This window comes from Puma concolor, chromosome C2, assembly GCF_028749965.1.
Source record: "Puma concolor isolate L17-30 chromosome C2, mPumCon1.1.hap2, whole genome shotgun sequence".
Taxonomy (NCBI): domain Eukaryota; kingdom Metazoa; phylum Chordata; class Mammalia; order Carnivora; family Felidae; genus Puma; species Puma concolor.
The window spans coordinates 105,079-129,939 of record NC_141675.1 but is presented as its reverse complement, the minus strand read 5'-3'; the positions used below and the strand labels follow the sequence as shown (position 1 = coordinate 129,939).

At 39.6% G+C, this 24,861-nt stretch overlaps 1 protein-coding gene across 5 annotated transcripts; it reads left to right on the top strand.

Annotated features, from left to right (window-relative positions):
- The first annotated feature begins 768 nt into the window (after positions 1–768).
- ZNF197 (zinc finger protein 197) lies at positions 769–24,861 on the top strand. 5 transcript variants are annotated; one of them, XM_025913277.2, is made up of 6 exons: positions 769–923; positions 8,075–8,553; positions 9,758–9,914; positions 10,325–10,416; positions 10,653–10,779; positions 21,850–24,861. In XM_025913277.2, exons 2-6 carry the CDS (start codon positions 8,155–8,157, stop codon positions 24,165–24,167), a joined length of 3,093 nt encoding a protein of 1,030 aa, XP_025769062.2. In that variant the 5' UTR covers positions 769–923; positions 8,075–8,154; the 3' UTR covers positions 24,168–24,861. The 5 variants fall into 5 exon arrangements, with proteins under 5 accessions (XP_025769062.2, XP_086576386.1, XP_086576387.1 ...); XM_086720260.1 differs by having other exon boundaries at positions 10,307–10,416; XM_086720261.1 differs by having other exon boundaries at positions 784–914; positions 8,084–8,553; positions 10,307–10,416.

Here is a 24,861-nt window from a genome sequence, read left to right as displayed (position 1 = left end):
TTATTTATTTTTTTAATTTTTTTTAACGTTTTTATTTATTTTTGAGACAGAGAGAGACAGAGCATGAACGGGAGGGGCAGAGAGAGAGGGAGACACAGAATCGGAAGCAGGCTTCAGCCTCCGAGCCATCAGCACAGAGCCCGACGCCGGGCTCGAACTCACGGACCATGAGATCGTGACCTGAGCTGAAGTCGGACGCTTAACCGACTGAGCCACCCAGGTGCCTCTTTAATGTTTATTTTTGAGAGGGAGAGTGCAAGCGGGAGAGGGGCACAGAGACAGGGAGACACAGAATTCAAAGCCAGCTTCAGGCTCTGAGCTGTCAGCACAGAGCCCCACTCTGGCCTGGAACCCATGAACTCCGAGATCATTACCTGAGCCGAAGTCTGACGCTTAACCGACTGAGCCACCCTGGAGCCCCTCCCCAGTCATTTCTAAGGCTAGGAGACACTAGATTGATTTCAGGACTACCGCTTTTGGGTCTCTCCAAAGCACAGTGTATTTCAAGAGCTATGACCTTCTTTATACAAGTCCAGGTGGTATAAGCTAAGATAGTAGGTTCAGCTCCTTTAGGAGCCAACAAGTGTCCCGAGGGCCTGGGCCATATTATTCACCGTCGCATCCTTTACGTGTGGGATGCAACAGCTTCCATCAGTTCGTTCGGAGTAATGGAAACCCAAGCGCCCGGAAGCTCGGCCGGCCTCTTCTACTCTGGCGAAAACGAATCATAGAGATATGGCTTGCCAGAGAGCCAGGGATGGGAGGGGCTGGTGAGCAACCGGAAGTAGCGGTACGAGCGGGTCAGCCATTATTCTGGTCCTCGGCCGCAGTTGCGTCCTGTTCCCGTGTCATCTCTTGGAGTTCTGGTGCCCGGGCGGCGGTACCTAAGGCCGGAAGCGCAGCGGGAATCCCGGGTGAGCGGGGTAAGCTGGGGTCGGGTGGGCGGCCGGAGAAGCGGGCATGAGCTCCCTAGGGCAGCGCACACCTAGCCGACCCCTCCTGGCCACTGGCCCCCAGCACGGCCCCTACTCAGTTCCGTGTTGGCGTGGACGTCGTGGCTTGGACTGGGCAGATGGCGACGTGGGGAAGGTAGTGAAGACAGCACCTCTGAGTCTTTGTGTGTCTGTGGTGCTCGAGTCAAACAATGAGGACAGCTGCCTCAGTAGCCGGGCCTTTCTGCTTTTCCCCAGTCTTTTCTGAGGCTGGTAGAGACAGCTTGGGAGTTCCTAGAGCCGTGGCAACCAGACTCCTGGGGACCTTTTTGTTTTTTGTTTTTTGGTAGGGATGGATTAATTTTTATCTTTTAATTTTGTGTTATAATGGTGTTTGAAAAGCATACTTACACCACCCATGCCGCCATTATTTAATATATATATATATATATATATATATATATATATATATATATGTATATTCATTCATTTATTTTGAGAGAAAGAGAGAGAATCCCAAGCAGGGGATTGTTGTCAGCGCAGAGCCGGATGCAGTGCTCCATCTCAACAACCGTGAGTGAGATCATGACCTTAAATGAAATCAGGAGTCTGTTGGCTAGCCCACTGAGCCACCCAGGTGCCCCAAAGGAATATATTTTAAAGCTAAGTACTGACACTGTAAGCTCGGAATAAATGCCATCCTTTGCAAGAAAGGTCATTGCCAACCTCTGTTAGTCACTGTGTATAGTTACTGTATTTTTTGTTTTACAGTTTGCCAGATTAAATCTTTGTAATGAACTGGTGTTTGGAAACTTTTGCTTTAGAATGGATGTTGTTTGGCTTTCAGAAGTCTTTTAGATGAAAGTATTTTGGACTTTTGGAATTAAAATCCCTGATTTCAGAATTTACTCCCACATATAACCAGTCAAATGGCCTTGAGTGAATTACTTAGCTCTTCTGAGCCTTCTCTTATTCTTTTTTAACTCAGAGCTCACAAATGTTTTGTGGGAAGTAAACAAAATGTATGTTGTAAGATTTATTTATATCTGTGAAGGAAGAGTAGAGTTCTAATAATTTACCGTAGAAGATCCTTTTCTCCCCTTTTATTTATTTTTCTCAAAATAAACTTTAGTTTTTAGAGCAGTTTTAGTTTCACACCAAAAGTGAGCAGAAAGCACAGAGATTTTCCATATACTTCCCTCATTCATGCACAGCTTCCCCCACTTATAACATCCCCCATAGACTGGTACATTTGTTAAAATCGATGAAACTACGTTGTCATGTCATAATCACCCAAATTCTATAGTCATTACATTAGGGTTCACTCTTGGTGGTATACATTCTATGGGTTTGGACAAATGTAAAATGACATATATAATGTATCCACCATTATGGTATCGTGCAGAGTGGTTTCACTGCCCTAAAAATCCTCTCTGCTCTGCCTGTTCATCCCTCTCTTCTCCCACCCCCTGGCAACCATTGATATTTTTACTGACTCTGTAGTTTTACCTTTTTTTGAATGCCATGTATTTGGAATTGTACAGTAGATTGTCTCTTCAGATTGGTTTCTTTCACTTAGTAATGGGCATTTTAAGATTCCTCCACATCTTTTCATGGCTCGATAGCTCATTTCTTTTTGGTGCTGAATAATATTCCGTTGTTGGAATGTATCACATTTATCCATTCACCTTGTGAAGGACATCTCAGTTGCTTCCAGATTTTGGCAATTATTTATAATGCTGCTATAAACATTTGTGTGCAGATTTTTGTGTGGACATATGTTTTTAACTCCTTTCAATAAATACCAAAGGGCATGACTGCTGGATTGTATGTTAAAGAGTATGTTTAGTTTTGCAAGAAACTGCCAAAACAGTCTTCCAAAGTTGGCTGTACCATTTTGCATTCCCACCAGTAAGGAATGAGAATTCCTGTTACTTCACATCCTCACCAGCTTTTGGTGGGGTTAGTATTCTGGATTTGGCCGTGTTAATAGGTGTGTAATGGTATTTCACTGTTGTTTTGACTTTCATTTCCCTGGTGGCATATGATGTGGAGCATCTTTGTATATTCTTGTTTAGAATGTGTATATCTTCTTAAAATTTTTTTTTTTAACATTTTATTTATTTTTGAGACAGGGAGAGACAGAGCATGAACAGGGGAGGGCCAGAGAGAGGGAGACACAGAATCTGAAACAGGCTCCAGGCTCTGAGCTGTCAGCACAGAGCCCGACGCGGGGCTCGAACCCACGGACCGCGAGATCATGACCTGAGCCGAAGTCGGCCGCTTAACCGACTGAGCCACCCAGGCGCCCCAAGAATGTGTATATCTTCTTTGGTGAGGTGTTGGTTAAGGTCTTTGGGCCATTTTTTAATTGAGTTGTTTGTTTTCTTATTGTTGAGTTTTAAGAGTTCTTTGTATAATGTATAAAAAGGTTAACAGTCCTTTATCAGATTAAGTGTGTCTTTTGCAAATATTTTTCCCAGTCTATGGCTTGTTATCTCATTCTCTTGACATTGTCTTTCACAGTGCAGAAGTTTTTAAATTTTATCAAAGTTCAGTTTATTATTTTTTTTCACGAATCACACTTTTGTGTTGCATCTAAAGAGTCATCACTATACCCAAGATCATTTAGGTTTTCTTCTGTTATCTTCTAGGAGTTTCATAGTTTTGCATTTCACATTAAAAAAATTTTTTTTGGATGTTTATTTATTTTTGAGAGAGAGGGAGAGACAGAGCACGAGCAAGGGAGGGGCAGAGAGAGAGGAAGACACAGAATCCAAAGAAAGCTCCAGGCCCCCAACTTTCAGCAGAGAGCCTGACATGGGGCTCGAACTCACGAACTGTGAGATCATGACTTGAGCTGAAGTCAGATGCTTAACCAACTGAGCCACCCAGGTGCCTCTTGCATTTCACATTTAGATCCGTTTTGAGTTATTTTTGTGAAGGGTGTAAGATTTGTGTCTAAGTGATTTATTTATTTACTTATTTATTTAGTTAGTAAGTCAGTAAATAAGTATGTGGATGTCCAGTTGTCTTGATACCATTTGTTGAAAAGACTATCTTTATTCCATTGTATTTCCTTTGCTCCTTTTTCAAATAACAGTTGACTATATTTATGTGGATCTATTTATGGGCTCTCTATTCTGTTCCATTAATTTGTTCTTTCACCAATACCACACTGTCTTCATTACTTCATGTTGTGTGGTGTCAGTCCTTCTACTTTGTCCTTTTTTTTGAATGTTTTATTGGTTATTCTGGGTCTTTTGCTTCTTGTATAAACTTCAGAGTGAGTTTGTTGGTGTCCACAAAATAACTTGCTGAGATTTTGATTGGCATTGCATTGAATCTGTAGATAAACTGGAAAGAACTGGCACTTTGGCAATATTGAATCTTTTGGTCTGTGAACATGGAATAGAAATCCTTTTTGAAAGTTCCTTTCCATCACCCACACCCAGATCAATTGCCAAGAACTGCTCAGTTTTTCTCAGTTGTTTTATTCTTACTGCTGATTAGTGTAGAATTTCATCATTTGTTTAGACTATTGCAAAACCTTTACTGGCCTTCCTAAGATCCAGTCCTCCCTCCCCCATCATTCCTCCTATATAGATTTCTGACCTTGGTAGTTAGTACTTCCTTCACACTTAGAGTGGGAAAATCCTTTCTAACTCTGACACAAAACCCAGAGCCATAAAAAAAAAAAAAAAAAAAAAAAAGAATGATTGCATGGTGAAACAAAGACATGACAAAGGAAAAATTTGCCACTCCTATCGTAACAAAGGACTAATTTTCCTTTTAAAAATACACTCATTTACTCAAAATGCAAGTTAGATTTGGTGAAGGAGTGAGGAAAAAGGTACTCCCATATTGCTCATGCTGGAAGTGTAAATTGTAAATTAGTCCAGGCCCAATGAAGGACTAATTGGCAATATCAAAATTATAAAGTCACATAAATTTTGATCCAGCAATTCTGCTTCGAGGAACTTTTCATGTGTATGCCTACCCACATGCAAATTGATAGATGCCCAGAGTTTTTCATGAGTATATTGTTAGTTAGAAAAGATTAAAAACTGCCCATCTGTGATAGAGTGGGTAAACAAATTATGATACACCCATACAGCAATACTATGCATCGGTAAAAAGACAGGAGGAGCTATGTGTGATAGGAAAGATCTCTAGGGTACATTTTTTTTTTTAAACAGATTTTATTTTTAAGTAATCTTAGGTAATCTACATCCAACCTAGGGCTTGAACTCACAACCCCAAGATCAAGAGTTGCATGCTGCACTGACTGAGGCAGCCAGGCATCCCTAAGATACATTGTTAATTGAGAAAAGGAAGATGCAGTACATGACTCATGGTGTCCTGTCATTTATGAAAAAATATATATATTATACATTGTTTTATATATATATGCACATACACACATAATAACTGTAAAGATACATAAGATAAATAAGAAACTAATGGGAAGAGGGAAACTTTACACAGTATGCATTTTATAATTTAAAACTTTGAATCAGTATTACCTATTTTAAAAAATAACAAAAAATATAAAGTAAAATCTCTCTATTGGTTGCTTATCACATATAGTATGTGATCACCTCTTTGTTCTGCCTCTTAAGAGCCTTTAGAATTTGACTTCTGTTTACTTCTCGACTCTACTCCCATGGCCTTACCTCCAGAGTTTACTTTACTTCTCTGGTTTGCAAAGTACATTTTTTGTTTTGTTTTGTTTTGTTTTGTTTTTCCTCTTTCTTTTTTCTTTTTTCTTTTTTCTTCAAAGCACATTTGTAATAGAGCTATACTGTCATCCCCATGCTTTTGAAAATATAGTTTCTTTATTCCTGGAATGGCTTGCCTAATACTCCAGTGGTCTTTATTTTTCTTTAAAGCCCAATCCAAAATTACCTTCCATGAATTCTTTCTGTGCTTGTATGACCTCCTATTAATTTTACTTATACATTATATTGAAATTGTGTTTACATTTCTGCCTCCTCTGTTCAGTTGTATACATGCTCCTTAAGGGTCCGAGTGTTAAATAAAATTAGTGAGAGTGCATTCGTATGTCATTGATAGTGTTTTAACCGTTATGACTTTAAAAGCTTAAAACTATTCTCATCTTCCAGCCCAACAGTTTTTTTTTCCTGGGAATTTTTCCTGAAAAAATAAGCAGAGGTATAACCAAAAATTCATCAGCAAAGATGTTCATTGTGGCCTAATTTATAATAAGAGGAAATTATAAATAATTTAATTGTTTAACAATAGGGGACTACTTAAGTATGCATAGTCTCATGTGCTCCTAAAATAATGATAAAGACTATGTGATGTCATGTTCACGAGATAACATGTGAGAAGCAAGTTACAGAGCTGTACTATTGGTTCCAATCATGTGATCCAAATCAGTACAGGGAGAAATGATCAGAAGAATATAGTACAAAACAATAGCAGTGATTATTCTCTGGTTTTGTGTGTCTTTTCTGATTTTACAAATTTTATGTTTTGTAATGAGAACAATAAATGTTATTTCTAAAAAAAGAAGATTTTTAGAGAGCAGCAAGCCTAAGTTTTGTATAATAAAAGTCAACTGTATCCAAATATTTTGATTAATGGATAAACAATTTTCAGAGAATCCAAAGTATGTACAGTAAAGCTAACTTAGTTCAGCTTTTCTTTGTTAATTGAGAAGGTGTTAGGGTTTTGTCTTCTGTGTATCAGGATTAAGACCATACTTGTTAGGGGCGCCTGGGTGGCTCAGTTGGTTGAACGTCCACCTTCTGCTCAGGTCATGATCTTGTGGTTTGTGGGTTCAAGCCCTGCATTGGGCTCTGTGCTGACAGCTCAGAGCCTGGAGCCTGCTTTAGATTCTGTGTCTCCTTCTCTCTGCGCCCTCCCCTACTTGTGCTCTCTCTGTCTCAAAATAAACATTAAAAAAAAAAAAGAAGGGGCGCCTGGGTGGCGCAGTCGGTTAAGCGTCCGACTTCAGCCAGGTCACGATCTCGCGGTCCGGGAGTTCGAGCCCCGCGTCAGGCTCTGGGCTGATGGCTCAGAGCCTGGAGCCTGTTTCCGATTCTGTGTCTCCCTCTCTCTCTGCCCCTCCCCTGTTCATGCTCTGTCTCTCTCTGTCCCCCCCAAAAAAAAACAAAAACAAAAAAACGTGGAAAAAAAAAAAAAAAAAGAAGACCATACTTGTTGACTGCACAGAACATAGGAAAGAGTGCTAATTAAAGAAGGATAGTAACTAATTTTTGAGTCCATATACCAGGCACTGTCCAAAACTTGAAATGCATGTAGATATCAAATTCTCACACAAGCCTCTGAGATAGGAACTGTTATTACCCCTATTTTGCTGGTTAAGAAACTGAGACTCAAAGGGGCGCCTGGGTGACTCAGTTGGTTAAGCGTCTGACTCTTGGTTTCAGCTTGGGTCATGATCTCACGGTTCGTAGGCTCAAGCCCTGTGTCGGGCTCCGTGCTGACAGTGTGGAGCCTGCTTGGGATTTTCTCTCCATCTCTCTTTGCCCCTCACCTGCTTGTGCGTCCTCTCTCTCGCTCGCTCTCTCTCAAAATAAATAAGCTTAAAAAAAAAAAAAAAAAGAACTAAAACTCGGAAGTGAGGTAACTTATTCAGGGTCACACAGGAGTAGCCAGGATGCCCATTGTTAGAGTGGTAGATAAAGGATTTACTGTAATTAGGTGGAGGAGACACTGTGAATGCAGACTAAAGGAATTTGGGGGCATGTGGGTGGCTCATTCGGTTAAGCATCTGGACTCAAGTCATGATCTCAGGGTTTGTGAGTTCAAGCCCCACATGGAGTTCTGCACTGTAAGCAGAGCCTGCTTGGGATTCTCTTTCTCCCTCTCTGCTCTTCCCCTGCTCGTGTGTGCGCGCACGCGCTCTCTCTCAAAATAAATAAATAAACATTAAAAAAAAGACTAAAGGAATTTCATATCTTTGGTTGTAGCAGCGGTCTGGGTAACATGAGTGTCTATGTCTTCAGAGCCTTGGGCAGGGGCTTCTGTCAGAGGAAGCACTGCTCAGCACCTAGAAACTTGTGTTCAGGGAGGTTCTCTTCATCACTAGAAACTGGGGGCTCGAAAACTTGGTTGTTCCTTTGGGTTAATGTTATCATTGACTTCTTGAGGTCTTCTAGATGATGTTCTCCAAGCTTTAAGGAAGAAATCAAGCAAGGATCGAGGGGACCCGGAGAGGAGCCTTTCTTAAATGACAACAATGACAAGAGAAAATTGGGGCCACAATGCTCTGAGACAAGAGGGTCTTGTTAAAGGGAAGGATGATACTTGGAAATGGGGAACCAGCTTCCAAGGAAGCAGCTCCTCTGTTTGGGAGACCTCCCACCTGCACTTTAGACAGTTACGTTACCATGAGACATCTGGACCCCAGGAGGCACTGATCCGGCTCCGGGAGCTCTGTCGCCGGTGGCTGAGGCCAGAAGCACGTACCAAGGCCCAGATCCTGGAGCTGCTGGTCCTGGAGCAGTTCCTGAGCATCTTGCCTGGGGAGATTCGGACCTGGGTGCAGATCCATCGCCCTGGGAGTGGTGAGGAGGCCGTGGCCCTGGTAGAGGAGCTACAGCAAGACCTTGATGGACCAGCACTGAAAGTGAGAAGGGGGGAGGGGAGAGAGTTTGGGATGGAAGGCAGGAGAGAATTGAGCCAGGGCAAGCTGTGCCGGAGGGTGATCCTGTGATTTTCATAAATAATTAATAGCACATTAGCCACCCTAATGCTTATTACAGCAGGTTCATGAGCTATTTCACATCATGGCATATCTGCAGAGAAGTGGATTTATGACTGGGGCCTTGGGCCCAATTCAGAAGTAGCACAAAGGCATTAACTGTGCTTTGTCCTTCTGGGTGATGCTTGCTAATGCTGAGGTTTGGTTCAGTAATCTGAAAAACATAATGTTTCTAAGTATTTCCCTAAACAGAAGCATATGTATTGTTCGTATTAAGTCTGGAAAGGCAAGGGGGAGCAAGACTGAAGCTTTCTTAATCTGGCAGGATCTCCCTATGTGTGCCCCTAGGGATTCTCTGACCCAGGGAATCTTACTTCTGGAAAGGTTTTATATTCTTGACCATTAAATTGGGATCTTAATATATTTCCTAGTGTGTGTTAGATCTCTTTCTGTCAATCTGTAGTCCACTAGAAACATTTGTACGTAAAGAAGTCTGAACTTAAGTTCAGACTTAAGTTAACTTAACTTAAACTTGGGAATGGCACCAGGGATGGGCTTGTTTATTTTAATCATAAAAATGAAGAATTTTAGAGCTAAATATTTCATTATAAAGCACTAATCCATCCTCATTTAAGAGATAAAAAAATGGAGACAGAAAAAGTTTCACTCGATTGCATTATGTCAGATAGCTAGCTAGCAACAAAACCATGTGTCGACTCTAGTGTTCCTTCTCTTGGGGCAAGAAGGGATAACAAAGGGGTAAATAGATAGAAGAGTATATTGAACCTAAGTCTGATCTAAAACCAGGTCTAGAGCTAAAACCCATTCCTTTGTGACTTGTTACTTCCCATTTGATTCTTAGCCCACACCCAGGTGTGGCTTTGTTTCCACCATTCTGTTCAGTCTCAGTGGGGGAGAGGTCACCAGTGCCATGAGTGGAGCTAGAGGGCCAGCTCCATTGTTCTCAAGGCAAAACTTTACTGCTGTTTTGATGCTCCGTACTTGAGGTGGGTCTCTGATCTCATAGTTCTTTCTAGACTGTGGGCAGAAAGAGGTCCATGGTGGTTAGGTGAGTCCATTTTCTGGAGGTACAAGAAGAGTTGGCTTATTTTGTTTTGCTTATCCTCAGGTTCCAGTTCTTGTTCAGGACCAGGACATTCTCCAGGAGGGGATGAGTACTCCAGAAGCAGCAGTTCCTCATGCACCCAGTGGCAGCCACATAGCTGAAATTTGCCAAAATCCTTTTACTGACCCAGTGGTGTTCAATCTCCAGGATCCTCAACATGGTACTTGGTGGCCCTGGCTTTGGACTTTCTCAGAATCTTTATTATGGCTCATCCCTGTACTCCCAGTTAGTTGCTTCCTCTCCTGTCTTGTATATGAAACCCTTGTGGCACCAAGTTCTTTCTGCTCTTCCCTACCTGCCCTTTCCTGGGTCCCTCTTACCTTTAATTTTTTTTTTAATGTTTATTTATTTTTTTTGAGAGAGGGAGAGAGACAGAGTGCAAGTAGGGGAGGGGCAGAGAGAGAGAGGGAGACACAGGGTCACTCAAAAGGTTTGTAAGTCATTTTATAGCCATCATTGTCTAGACCTGGGAGTTCTGGGTCTTTCTGAATTCTTTGTCGAAGATACAGGACTTGGAGTAGTGGGCAGGAACAGCAGTAACTTCACATGTAGCTTTTTCTCCTTCCTCAGATTCTCCTGCCCCTGAAGCTTCTGCCCTTTCCCAGGAAGAGAATCCAAGAAATCAATTAATGGCCCTCATGCTCCTAACAGCCCAGCCCCAGGTAAGGTTTGCATTCTCTTTCCTTCCTAAGGCCCTCTCTGCACTACCAAACTGGCTGAGGTGCCCTCTGTCATCCTAATGTTTGGGGCCCAGTCAGTTCTTGTCTCTAAATCACAGTCCAAGCGTTTGGAGGGTAGACTTTATGTGGGGTTTCATTAGGACTCTTTGATCATTCTTGTTCATCTCAGTAGGGGAGCTCCAAGGCACGGAGAATCTCACATACTCCTGTTATTTCAGGAGTTGGTGATGTTTGAGGAGGTGTCAGTATGCTTCACTTCAGAGGAATGGGAGTGTCTGGGCCCAATTCAGAGGGCCTTGTACTGGGATGTGATGCTGGAGAATTATGGAAATGTGACCTCCCTAGGTAAGGACTCTTTCTTCCCATCATTCTTACCTTTATTTCATTAGTCTTTGTTCTCTGATTATGAAAGTAGTATATTTTGGAATACATAGAATATTAGAAAGAAGAAAATTAACTGTCTTAAACCCACTGTAGACAACTACTATCAAAATTTTGACATATTACCTTTGTTTTTTTTCTATATGAGTTTTTTTATTGGCTACATAATTTGTGTCGTAATTCAGCCATTTCCTTATTCTAGATAATTCTCTAATAGTCTATCTCTATACCTAGGGTCTTTCTTTGTTTCTCATTATTTTTTAGAAGTAGAATTACTAGGCTTAAGTTTGAATTGTTATACAGTTCTTGCCTCATACTGCCAAATCCTTTCCATAGTGATTTCTGGGATCCCCGCGGAGTGTTACATAAGAACGCTTCTTTTGCTCTGCCTTTATTGGTACTGTGTACCAATCCCATTCTTTTAAATTGTTGCTGGTAGGATTTTCTAAAGTTATATCTTTATACTCTAGTGGATTTTTCTGACTACTAATAAAGTAAGAACATTTAAAAGTACTTAGTAGGCATTTGTGCTTCCAATAGACATTAAAATATCTATCATGTGGTGGAAATGATGTGATTCTGCCATTAGCTTATCGTGGTTTGGGAAATGAGCATAGAAAGAATAAACAAAGCGGAGTAAAATAAGAATAAACAAAGCAGAGTATAAGAGTGTGATAAACCTTTTCAGATGGAAATGAAGGGGACAAAGCAACCATTACCGTTTCTGGGATTAGGAAAGGCCATAAAAGAGGTAGCTTTGGGGGTGCCTGGGTGGCTCAGTTGGTTAAGCATCCAGCTTTGGCTCAGGTCACAATCTCATGGTTCGTGGGTTCAAGCCCTGCATCGGGCTCTGTGCTGCAGCTCAGAGCCTGGAGCCTGCTTCCCATTCTGTGTCTCCCTCTCCCTCTGCCCCTATCTTGCTTGTGCTCTTTCTCTTTCTGTCTCTCAACAATAAATAAATGTTAAAAAAAAAAAAAAAAAAGAAAGTAGCTTTGTGCTGGACTTTGAAGAAAAAGGTAAGATTTTGTTTGGAAAAATAGACATTAAAAATTGAGGAATCAGGGGCGCCTGGGTGGCTCAGTCGGTTAAGCGTCCGACTTGGCCCAGGTCACGATCTCACGGTATGTGAGTTCGAGCCCCGCGTCGGGCTCTGTGCTGACTGCTCAGAGCCTGGAGCCTGTTTCAGATTCTGTGTCTCCCTCTCTCTCTGACCCTCCCCCGTTCATGCTCTGTCTCTCTCTGTCTCAAAAATAAATAAGTGTTAAAAAAAAAAAAATTAAAAAAAAATTGAGGAATCAACTAATGCACTGATCGAATTTATACTGAAATACAGATTCATAATATCAGTTTAAATAGCTGCATAGTATGTAGTATTCCATTGTTTATGGATCATGCTTTACCTTGACAGCTTTATGATACTGAATTTCTGTTTAAGAACATCACATGCTTTTCTATTGGTTAAGCACTGCCTTTATGTTTCAGGCCTGTTTAAAATTGTCTTCATCTAGATCTTGTATATTTCAGGTTACATTGGTTCTTCGAAATTGGAGTCTTTTCTGATGTTTTCTAATTAACTATGGTTTACATATGTGAAAATACTGATTTTTTTTTTTTGCCATGTCTCAACCTTACTATTTTATTGTCTACGGTAATTTATACTGTATATTTTTACAATTAATGAGGATATATCTTTTATGATCTCAGATGTACCGATAGTGGGCCCAACATTCTGTAGATTTTATTTATTTTTTATAAATTTTATTTTTTTAATGTTTTCTTATTATTTATTTTGGGGGGAAGGGGCAGAGAGAGAGGGAAACAGAGCATCTAGAGTGGGCTCCGCGCTGATGGCAGAGAGCCTGATGTGGGGCTCGAACCCATGAACTGTGAGATCAAGTTGGATGTTTAACAGACCGAGCCACCCAGGTACCCTAAGTCCCAGTACATTTTTTTTTAAATGTTTATTTATTTTTGAGAGATAGAGACAGACAGAGTGTGAGCAGGGGAGGGGCAGAGAGAGAGGGAGACACAGAATGTGAAGCAGGCTCCAGGCTCCGAGCTGTCAGCACAGAGCCCAACATGGGGCTCAAACTCACAGACCATAAGATCATGACCTGAGCTGAAGTCTGATGCTTAACTGGCTGAGCCACCCAGGCGCCCCTAGATTTTATATTACATGTTACCAAACTGCTTTCTACCAGTGATGTACCAATTTACATTCCTATGAAAAGAGTAAAAGAGGGCCCATTTCTCTTATACGTGCTTATGATTTGATCATTGTTTTAAATCTCTGCTGGGTAGATGACAAATACTATTTTTCTGGTTGTCATTTCTTTGATTATTGTGTAGGGAAATCCTTTCACATGTTTATTGGTTTCACTCCTATTCGTATACTTTCTACATATTTCTTTTATTTATTAAACTGCTGACCCTTTGTCAAGTATTGCGTATATTTTTCCCATTTTTTTGCCTTTTAATGTTATTTATGAGTTGTTTTTTTTTAAGACCTAGAAAATCTCTTATGGTAGCATTAAACTTAGCAGTGTTTTCCTTTATAGTCTTTGTTGTCTTCTCAGTAAAATTGCTTTTTAAAAAATCACTCGTATTTTTTTCGGGTACTTTTACTGTTTCATTTTTTTTTTAATGTTTATTCATTTTTGAGAGAGAGAGGGTACAAGCAGGAGAGGGACAGAGAGAGGGGGACAGAGCATCCAAAGCAGGTTCTGCACTGACAGCAGAGATCCCAATACAGGGCTCGAACTCTCAAACCGTGAGATCATGACCTGAGCCATTCGGACACTTAACTAACTGAGCCACCCAGGTGCCCCTACTGTTTCGTTTTTACATTTAAGCTTTACATGATCTAAAATTTATCTTGGTCTACAGAATGACATAGGAACCCAGTTTTTTTTTTTTTAACCCAAATGACTTTTAGTAGTTGCAATGCTATTTACTCAATAATCCATCTTTTCTAAGAGTTTTTTAAATGTTTTATGAGTAAATTGGTGAATTTTATGAACACTCACCATGGATCCGTATAACTCATGCTGTAAGCCAAAATAAATTCTCGATTAGTCTAAGAGTTAAACTAAAGAAGGAGGAGGAAGAGAGGAGGAGGAGGAAATGGAATTGCTTATTCTAGCTCTTTGAGGAAAGAGAAGTTTGAATCAACTTTATTAAATAAGATACTCTTTAACTGCAGTGTTGTTGGGGCTTTAGCAAGCAGATACCCAGGTGTTTATGCCCTTTGACCTAGTGATTTTCATTTGAGGAGGATACCTTAAGGAGATTGTTCAGAAAGAGGAAAATAAATAATATGTCTAATAGTGCCAGTAAAGTATTTATAATGGTTAAAAGTTGAGCACAAGCAAATTCACCAAGATAGAGAAAGTACTAAGCAAACTGTGGCGTTTTGACTTGGAATTATACTATGACATTATCAAATATGACAATTCTGTGCACTCAGTTTCCATGCATGGATAAACTGGTAGAAAAGCAGATTCTCAGATGGCTTGCATACACTGCTTCAATATGTAAAAGATTTGTATACATTTATTTAAGAGATTGGAATAGAATTTGAAGGAAATTAAAGAAATAGTACTTCCTGTGTCAAAGTTAGCCCCTGCCTTCAAACATTCAAATTGGATTGGTAGACATTTACACTAATAATTACAATACCCTGTGGCAGATGCTGTGTAATAAAATGTGCACAAGCGTGGGAGCCCATAGGAGCTAGGGATGGTGGAGGGACTGGGAGAGTGGGGGCAGGGGTGGGTGGCTCAGGGAAAGATTTATAGAGTGGGTGACTTTTTATTTTAATAACAGTTTTATTGAGATACAATGTACGTACCATGTGGCTCACCCAATTAAAGGTTACAGTGCTTTAATTAGTATACACACAGAGCTGTGCGACCCTCACCACAATTAATTTTATAACAGTTCATCACTCCAAAAGAAACCTTATATCACATAGCAGTCATATTCATTTCACCCAACTGCCCCTCCAACCCAGCCCTAGGCAACCACTGATCTGCTTTCTGTCTCTCTAGATTTGCCTATTCTATGGACATTTTATGTAAATGAAATCACACAGGTCTTCTGCAGCTGCTTTTACTTGGCATAATGTTCTCAAGGTTCATCCATGTTATAGCATGTATTAATACTTTATTCCTTTTATCCGTTTATTATTATTTTTGAATGTTTTTATTTATTTTTGAGAGACAGAGAGACCGAGCATGAGTGGGAGACAGAGAGAGAGGGAGACACAGAAGCCAAAGCAGGCTCTGGGCTCTGAGCTGTCAGCACAGAGCCCAACATGGGGCTCGAACTGGTGAACCGCGAGATCATGACCTGAGCCAAAGTCAGACACTCAACTGACTGAGCCACCCACGCACCCCTACTTTATTCCTTTTAATGATATTCTCTTGTGTGTATATATCACATTTTCTTGATTCATTCATCAGTTGATGGTCATTGAAAAATGTTGCTTCGGGGCGCCTGGGTGGCGCAGTCGGTTAAGCGTCTGACTTCAGCCAGGTCACGATCTCGCGGTCCGTGAGTTCGAGCCCCGCGTCAGGCTCTGGGCTGATGGCTCAGAACCTGGAGCCTGTTTCCGATTCTGTGTCTCCCTCTCTCTGCCCCTTCCCCGTTCATGCTCTGTCTCTCTCTGTCCCAAAAATAAATAAACGTTGAAAAAAAAAATTTTTTTTAAAAAAAGAAAAATGTTGCTTCCACCTTTGAGCTGTTGTATAAACAACACTGCTGTAAATATTTGTGTACAAGTTTTTCTGTGGATGTGCATATTTTTATTTCTCTTGGAAGTATACCAGGGAGTGGAATTTCTGGGTCATATGGTAACTCTATGTTTAATCATATAAGGAGCTGACACTTCCAAAGTTGCTGCACCATTTTACACTCTCACCAGTAGTGTATAAGGGTTCCAATTTCTCCAGATCTTTCCCAGCTTTATTATCACACTTTCTGATTTAGCCATCTTAGTAGGTCTAAAAAGATCTCATTGTGGTTTTCATTTGCATTTCCCTGATGGCTAAAGATGTTGTGCAACTTTTCACGTGCTTATGGGCTGTTTGTATGTCTTTGATGCAATGTCTTTCCATTTTTCTTTGCCTATATTTTAATTGGGTTGTCTTTTTATTGTTGAATTGTAGGAGTTTTTATATTTTAGATACAAATACCTTACCAGATATGGGACTTTCAAGTATTTTCTCCCATTCTGTGAGTTGTCTTTTCACTTTCTCAGTGGTGTCCTTTGAAACACAAACGTTACTAATTATGATGAATTTCAGTTTACTTTTTCTTTTGTTGCTTATATTTTGGTGTCATCTAAGAAACTATTGCCTAATCCAAGGTCATTAAAATTTATGTCTATGTTTTCTTCTAACAGTTTTATAGTTTTAGTTCTTATGTTTAGGTCTCTTTGATCCATTTTGAGTAATTTTTGTATATGGTGTGATTAAGGTCCAACTTCATTCTTTCCATGTGCCTATTTCATTATCTCAGGACCATTTTTCCCCATTGAATTGTTTTGGTACCCTGTTGAGGATCAGTTAACCATAAATCAGTCCAGCTTATTTCTGGACTCTCAGTTCTATTCCTTTGATTGTATGTCTATCTTATGTCAGTGGCACCCTATCTTACTACTGTTGTTTTGAAGTACATTTTTTTTTAAGTTTATTTATTTATTTTGAGAGAGAGAGAATGAATGTGTGTGTTAGTGGGGGAGGGGCAGAGAGAGAGGGAGAGCGAGAATCCCAATATCAGTGCAGAGCCTGATGCAGCGCTTGTTATCTCACATCATGACCTAAGCCAAAATCAAGAGTCCAACCCTTAACCTACCGAGCCACCCAGGTGCCCTTGAAGTACATTTTAAAATTAGGAAGTATGAGGGCCACCTGGGTGGCTCAGTCGGTTAAGTGTCCAACTCCTGGTTTTGGCTCAGGTCATGATCTCATGGTTCGTGAGTTCGAGCCCCACGTTGGACTGTGCACTGATGGTACAGAGCCTGCTTGGGATTCTCTCTCTCCCTCTCTCTGTCCCTCCACCGCTCACTCGCTGTTTCTCAAAATAAATAAACATTTAGATAATAACATTGGGAAGTATGAGCCTTTCAACTGTGTTCTTCTTTTTCAATATTGTTTTAGCTGTTCTTGGCCTGTGAGTTTCCATATTGATTTTAGGATTAGTTTGTCAATTTCTGTGAAGAAGCCATCTGGGATTATGATAGAGATTGCACTGAATTTTTAGATCAATGTGGAGATTATTGCTGTTTTAACAATGTTAAGTCTTCCAGTCCATGAACATGGGATATGTTGATATGTTGATATGTTTTCATTTATGTAGTCTTTAACTTCTTTAAACAGTGTTTTGTAGTTTTCAGAGTATAAGTTTTGTATTTTTTAAAATTTATGCCTTTCTCCTTCAGCAACCTTAAAGATTTAAGGGGCAAAATTTTTCAGGGGTATATGATGAGGGAGCATAAGACAAGCTGATACCCTGCAAACACCCTTACCCCAGGTGAGATAATGTGTGACATTCCTCAGGCATTCAGGCTACCTGGAAAGGGAAAAATAATGGTTAACTGATAGAGACCAGTCATGTAGGATATGAGTCTTCATCAGTTTATGAATGTCTTAGTAAATTATAAGAAAAAGGCAATCTTATTAATAGCCTAATCTCCAGAAACCATAGCCTCAGTTTCCCTAACATCACCCTTCCCTCCAATAGTGGTGTGGGGATCGAAGGCAAGAAGGAAATGGCAGATAAGATTAAATTTCCTTATAACCTGCAGCCCGTTGACAGATACTTGAGGCAAATACAGAATATAACATTTCTCCAAGAACTCCCTACTGTCTTAATGTTAATGCCTTACTGGAGGAAAACCAACCTTAGTTTGACAATAGCTAGACTTCCAGTAGCTCATGAGTTCTCTTTAGCATATGAAAGTCCTTCTGGAGGCCTCCCTTTTGTCTTTACCTTCCCCAACTCCAGAGTATATAACCAGTCACTCTTCACAACCCTCTTGCAGCTCTTTCTGCCTAATAAAATCACCTTTTTGCACCCTTCCCCCTAATCAGTCAATCAATCAATCAGTTTATTCCTAAGTCTTTTACTCTTTCTTAGGCTGTTTTTCTTGATTTCCCTTTAGGATGGTTCAGTACTAGCATGTAGAAATCCCACTGATTTTTGTTTATTGATCTTGTATCCTGAAATCTTTCTGTACTTATTTAGTTCTAACAGGTTTTTTTTGGTAGATTCTTTAGGATTTTCTTTTTTTTTTCTTTTTTAAATGTTTATTTTGTGAGAGATAGATCGTGAGCAGGGGAGGAGCAGAGAGAGAGAGAGGGAGAGAGAGAATCCTAAGCAGGCTCCACGCTGTCTGTGCAGAGCCCTACATGGGACTCAATCTCACTAACTATGAGATCATGACCCTACCCGAAATGAAGAGTTAGATGCTTAACTGACTGAGCTACCCAGGTGCCCCTTTAGGATTCTACATGTAAGATCTTGTCATCTGCAAAGAGAATAGTTTTACTTGTTCCTTTTCAATCTGGATGACTTTTATTTTTTTCTCTTGCCTAATTCCCTTGCTAAAACCTGCAGTATATATTGCATAGAATTGGCAAGAGCAGAAATCCTTTTCTTGTTACTGTTCTTAGAGAGAAAGCATCAGTCGTTCATCATTAACTATGATGTTAGCTTTCGATTTTTTTGTAGGTCTCTGAACTTCCCTTATATTCCTACTTTGTTATTCATGAAGGGTTGTTGGATTTTTACCAGATGCTTTTTCTGCATCTGTTGAGATGATTATGTGATTTTTGTCCTTCAATCCACTGATATGATGTATTACATTAATTGATTTTCCAAAATTATACCAACACTGCTGTCCTGTGATAAATCCCACTTGGTCATGATGTATAATTTTTTTCATGTGTTGCTGGATTAAGTTGGCTAATATTCTGTTGAGAATTTTTAGGTCTATATTCATATATTTGTAGGTTTCTTTCTTTTCCTTTTTCTTTTTTTGTGATATCTTTTTCTGGTTTTGGCATCAGGGTAATACTGATCTCATAGAATGAGTTGTAAAGTGGTCCCAACTCTTCTGTTTCTTGGAAGAGTTTGTGAAAAATTGGTGTTAATTTTTTTTTTTTTTTGGTATTAATTTTTTTTAAAGGTTGTTAGAATTCATCAGTGAAGGGACGCCTGGGTGTCTTGGTCGGTTAAGCGTCTGACTTCGGCTCAGGTCATGATCTCACGGTCCGTGAGTTCGAGCCCTGCGTCGGGCTCTGTGCTGACCGCTCAGAGCCTGCAGCCTGTTTCAGATTCTGTGTCTCCCTCTCTCTCTGCCCCTCCCCTGTTCATGCTCTGTCTCTCTCTGTCTCAAAAATAAATAAACGTTAAAAAAAAAAAACTAAAAAAAAAAAAAAGAATTCATCAGTGAAGCATTCTGGGCCTGGGCTTTTCTTTGCAGGTGTTTTTTTTTTTTTTTTTTTTTTAATTATTATTATGGAGTCAATCTCTTTTTATAGATCTATTCAGATTTTCTGTTTCTTTTTGAGTCCCTTTTAGTAATTTGTGTCTTTCTAGGAATTTGCCTATTGCATCTTAAATTGTTCAATTTAAGCATTTCTAGTATTCCCTTATAATCCTTTTTATTTCTGTAATATTTGGTAATGTCCAGAGAGGGTGATTTTTGAGCTTAAGGGTGTAGGTATTGGGCTTGTAGTGAATTGAGAAGAGGAAGAACGACAATTCAGGAAGAGAAAAAAGCATGGGCACTGATAGGAAAGCAAAAACATGACATGTTTGGGCATCTGCATGTAGTTCTTTCTGGCTAGAGTCTAGGGGCATAAAGAGTACTGGTAAAAAATAAAGCCAGAAAGATAGGCAGGAAGTAGATGAGGGCATCTCTTGGGCTGTGCTGGTTATTTGTACTTTATCCTGTAGGTAGTTAAGAATCATTTGTTTTGAACAGGTGAGTGACACGGTCAGATGTACTTATTGGAAAGATAATTGGCAATGGAGTGGACATGGATTAAAGAGGGGAGGCTTGGAAGTAGAGAAGCCTGTCTGTTTCTTGTAGACTTCATTCAAGATTGCAGAAAGTAATCAGGTTCCTCTATCAATCTGACATTTTTCTACCAAGTCCTCTAAAGCTCAATAGGCCTACAGGTTGTGTGATTTCCATACTGAAATTTCAGATAGTTTAACTAGCAAATTACTGTGTATACAAGAATTGGCTGATTTCCCTTTTTTTTTTTTTAAAGAATTTTAATCATTTTTTCCTTTCAAGACATTTGGAATATTGAATATGAATTTTAAGGCATTTCTGTCTTTTTGTTTTCAAGTAAACACTGTGCCCAAAGTGGGGCTCAAATTCATAACCCCAAGATCAAGAGTTGCATGCTTGGGGTGCCTGGGTGGCTCAGTTGGTTAAGCGACCGACTCTTGGTTTTGGTTCAGGTCATGATCTCGCAGTTCGTGAGTTCAAGCCCTCCTCTGCGCTGACAGTGTGGAACGTGCTTGGGATTCTCTCTCTCTCTCTCTCTCTCTCTCTCTCTTTCTCTGCCCCTCCCTACTAGCTCTCTCTCAAAATAAATAAATAAACTTAAAAAAAAAAGACTTGCATGCTTCACTGACTGAGCCAGCCAGACGCCCCAAGAATTGCTAATTTCTTAAACAATTTTTCATCTCAGTTAACCACTTACAACACTTCTACTTCCTAAAAGCACTTCTACTCCTTTAAAACACTTCTACTTCCACTTAAAGAGAATCTTCCTGAGACCAGCATCCTGCTTAAACTGTGAAACCATTCCTTCATCCAATCACTGTGGATAAGGAAACTGGAGTACCAATACTGGATAGGACACATGCTCATCCCTATAGCCAGATGAAATAGTTTGATTGACAGCCCTGCCTGAATCCTGGAGAAAGGGGCAGTCGAGATGAGATAGGAAAACCTGACCTAAGGATGTAATTTAAGTTAACATTTATTGAATATTTTCTATCTTTACCATCTCATAAATTAAAGAAGTTTATAATGAAATAAAATGGCTACTCCTTTCCTATGTTTTTTCTCTCTATTTAGGTAGAAGAAGAGTGTTGTTCTACTCTAGTAGAAGATAATATTACTATTATTCACATTACTTTACTTATCAGGTAATTTGGGGAACTAGTTCATATTTTTTCCTCACGTTTGTGAGGAAAAATGTTTGTAAAAACATTTTCAAAAATATAAGTTCACATTTTATAACATTTGAGAACATCAGAGTAGAAAGGGACTTTGGCAGTTTACTAGTTCAGCTGCATCATTTTGTAGATACGTTTATGTTTTTAAAATGTCTCTATGTTTTTTTCTTTTCATTCTGTATTTCTTCTAATATGAGTCTTAATCAGACCTGATGTTTCTGTGAAATTTTAAAATTTCCATTTCTCAATTTTAAAAGGAATAGTGGGAGTTATATATGAATTCTAAGCATTAAGTTGCTTTTTAGTGGATTTTTTTCCCTGTAGTTTACTTGCTTTCAAACAATTAAAAAATGTTTATGCCCTTGACTCTTCAAAAATTAAAGATTGCCTTTAGGGTTCTTAGGTATATTTTCTCTCCGTTAGAGTTTCCATCTTCCTAGCATGAAGAAAATAAAAAGATAATTCTTTATAAGCCAAATGATTCTCCCTGTTCAATCTGACTTCCTGAGCCTCATGTCTGAACTGCCTACACATGATCTCATGTTATCTCTTTGGTTTTTTCTTGCATCTATTTACTCAACATCATTTATATTTCTCCATCTGCTCCCTGAAGACAAAACGCTTGGAAGTGTCTGAGTGAGTTCTGTGTTAATCCACTATGTCAGCCTTGTCAGGGTAGTATTCTGCCTCGTACCTTCATCTCGTGAAAAGTTCTTTTTGTATCCATATAAAAGTGTACCTCCTGGCTTGTTTGAAAATCATTTGAAGATCTTGTTCTTACCAACGTAGGGATGTGGTAACATTTGCGTTTTTAATTCCTTTTACCAGAATGGGAGACCATGACTGAGAATGAGGAGGTGACACCAAAGCCAAGCATTTCTCAAAGAGCAGATTCTCAGAAAGGAACATCCAAAAGACTTCAAGGAAGTGTTCCCCAGACCCTTGATTTTGAGGAGGAATATGAATGGCAAATTGTGGCAAGTCAGTGGGGGACTGAAACAGGGGAAAGAGATACGCTGAAGAAAGGTCCCCTCTGTGAACGAGATACAAAGAAAAGGGCTCTACCAGAAAAACAAGGCCAAAAGTGGAAGGAATTTGGAGAAAGCTTGACTCTAGGTTCAGCTCTTTCTGAAAGTTTAATAGGTAATGAAGGAAAGAAGTTTTATAAATGTGATATATGTTGTAAACATTTCAATAAAATCTCCCATCTTATAAACCATCGGAGAATCCACACTGGTGAGAAGCCTCATAAATGTAAGGAGTGTGGAAAAGGCTTTATTCAGCGCTCAAGCCTTCTAATGCATTTACGCAACCATTCTGGGGAGAAACCTTATAAATGTAATGAATGTGGGAAAGCCTTCTCTCAAAGTGCTTACCTTCTAAACCATCAAAGAATCCACACCGGAGAGAAGCCTTATAAATGTAAGGAGTGTGGAAAGGGCTTCTATAGGCACTCAGGCCTTATTATACATCTAAGGCGCCATTCTGGGGAGAGACCTTACAAATGTAACGAGTGTGGGAAAGTTTTCTCTCAGAATGCTTACCTCATTGATCATCAGAGGCTCCACAAAGGGGAAGAGCCTTATAAATGTAACAAGTGTCAGAAAGCTTTCGTTCTGAAGAAGAGCCTCATTCTACACCAGAGAATCCACTCTGGGGAAAAACCCTATAAGTGTGATGAATGTGGGAAAACCTTTGCTCAGACCACTTACCTTGTTGACCATCAGCGACTCCACAGTGCAGAGAACCCGTACAAATGTAAAGAATGTGGAAAAGTTTTCATTCGAAGCAAAAGCCTTCTCTTACACCAGAGAGTACACACAGAAAAGAAGACTTTTGGTTGTAAAAAATGTGGGAAGATTTTCAATTCAAAGTCAAACCTCATTGACCATAAGAGGATGCACAGCAGAGAGAAACCATATAAATGTACTGAATGTGGGAAAGCCTTTACTCAGAGTGCTTACCTTTTTGACCATCAGAGACTCCACAATGGAGAGAAACCCTATGAATGTAATGAATGTGGGAAAGTTTTTATTTTAAAGAAGAGCCTCATATTACATCAGAGGTTTCACACTGGAGAGAATCTCTATGAGTGTAAAGACTGTGGCAAGGTCTTTGGTTCTAACAGAAACCTCACTGACCATGAGAGACTCCACAATGGGGAGAAGCCCTATGAATGTCGAGAGTGTGGGAAAACTTTCATTATGAGCAAAAGTTTCATGGTCCATCAGAAACTACATACACAGGAGAAATCCTACAAATGTGAGGATTGTGGGAAGGCTTTTAGTTACAATTCAAGTCTGCTCGTACATCGGAGAATCCACACTGGGGAAAAGCCCTTTGAATGCAATGAGTGTGGAAGAGCTTTCAGTTCAAACAGAAACCTCATTGAACATAAGAGAATCCACAGTGGTGAGAAACCCTATGAGTGTAATGAGTGTGGTAAGTGCTTCATTTTGAAGAAAAGCCTCATTGGACATCAGAGGATTCACACAAGGGAAAAATCTTATAAATGCAGTGACTGTGGGAAAGTCTTCAGTTACCGCTCAAACCTTATAGCCCATCAGAGAATCCATACTGGTGAGAAGCCCTATGCATGTAATGAATGTGGGAAAGGCTTTACTTACAACAGAAACCTTATTGAACATCAAAGAATTCACAGTGGGGAAAAAACCTATGAATGTCATATATGTAGAAAAGTTCTTACCTCTAGTAGAAATCTTATGGTACATCAAAGAATCCACACTGGAGAGAAGCCATATAAATGTAATGAGTGTGGAAAAGACTTTAGTCAGAATAAAAACCTTGTTGTACATCAGAGGATGCACACCGGGGAAAAACCATATGAGTGTGAGAAGTGTAGAAAATCTTTTACTTCTAAGAGGAATTTAGTTGGCCACCAGAGAATCCATACAGGGGAGAAACCATATGGGTGTAATGATTGTAGTAAAGTTTTTAGGCAGAGAAAAAACCTTACTGTACATCAGAAAATTCATACGGATGGAAAACTCTGTGAATGTGATGAGTCTGAAAAGGAATTCTCTCAGACTTCAAACCTTCACCTTCAACAAGAAATCCATACTGTGGAGGGATTCTCTTGGCTCCAAAATGCCAATGAGTCTAAGACAGAGGTTCAGAAAATCTAGTGTCATATGTAAAATGGGATAGAATTCCAACCTACCTAAGTAACTGTTAGACAAATGGCAGTATATCATTCTTGCAAGGAAAAAAAATCATGATTGACTCTTTTGTAAACCAGTGATTTGCATGTGGAAGAAAGCTAATGTAGACTTTCAAGACTGCAACAACGTAAACCAAATTCTAGTTAAAGAATACTTTGTTCCAGGCCATTTGTTATGACTCTAGAAAGGGATCTTAGAGCAATTAGACTCTGAAAAAAATTTATGAGATGTAATAATGTAGTTGTAAATGATAGCAAAAATATTTTTGTATTAAAAAATGGACATTGTTTCTGAAAGTGTGTAAATTGTACATTTTAAAAATTGCATCACTGCTACAGAAAGTCTCTGTGGACAGTATGATCGAGACATGTCAGACATGGATGTGGGTGGGCAAGAGTCTGCTGTTTGAGGGCAGCTTAAGAAGAGTGCTGTATTTGGAATTAGAAGACCTAGTTTTAGGTCCTGGCTCTTTCTCTTACTAGCTATGTGATGTTGTTAAGTCAGTTTCTAGGCCTCAGTTTCTCTGTCAGTGAAATGTTGATATAATGCCTACCTCACAAGGTTTGAGGATTAAGTAAAGGATGTTTGTGAATGTACTTTGTGAAATAATTTAGTTGTCAATAAAGTTGGATAAAAGAGGTATGGTCAAAATACAGAA

What these genes read in the sequence shown, in the direction of transcription:
- ZNF197 (XM_086720260.1), top strand. Translation starts at nt 8,155, where the DNA reads ATGACAACAATGACAAGAGAAAATTGGGGCCACAATGCTCTGAGACAA. An exon ending in TCTCCAGGATCCTCAACATG is followed by an intron (nt 9,915 to 10,306) that starts GTACTTGGTGGC and finishes CTTCACATGTAG; the next exon opens with CTTTTTCTCCTTCCTCAGAT. An exon ending in TGGAAATGTGACCTCCCTAG is followed by an intron (nt 10,780 to 21,849) that starts GTAAGGACTCTT and finishes TCCTTTTACCAG; the next exon opens with AATGGGAGACCATGACTGAG.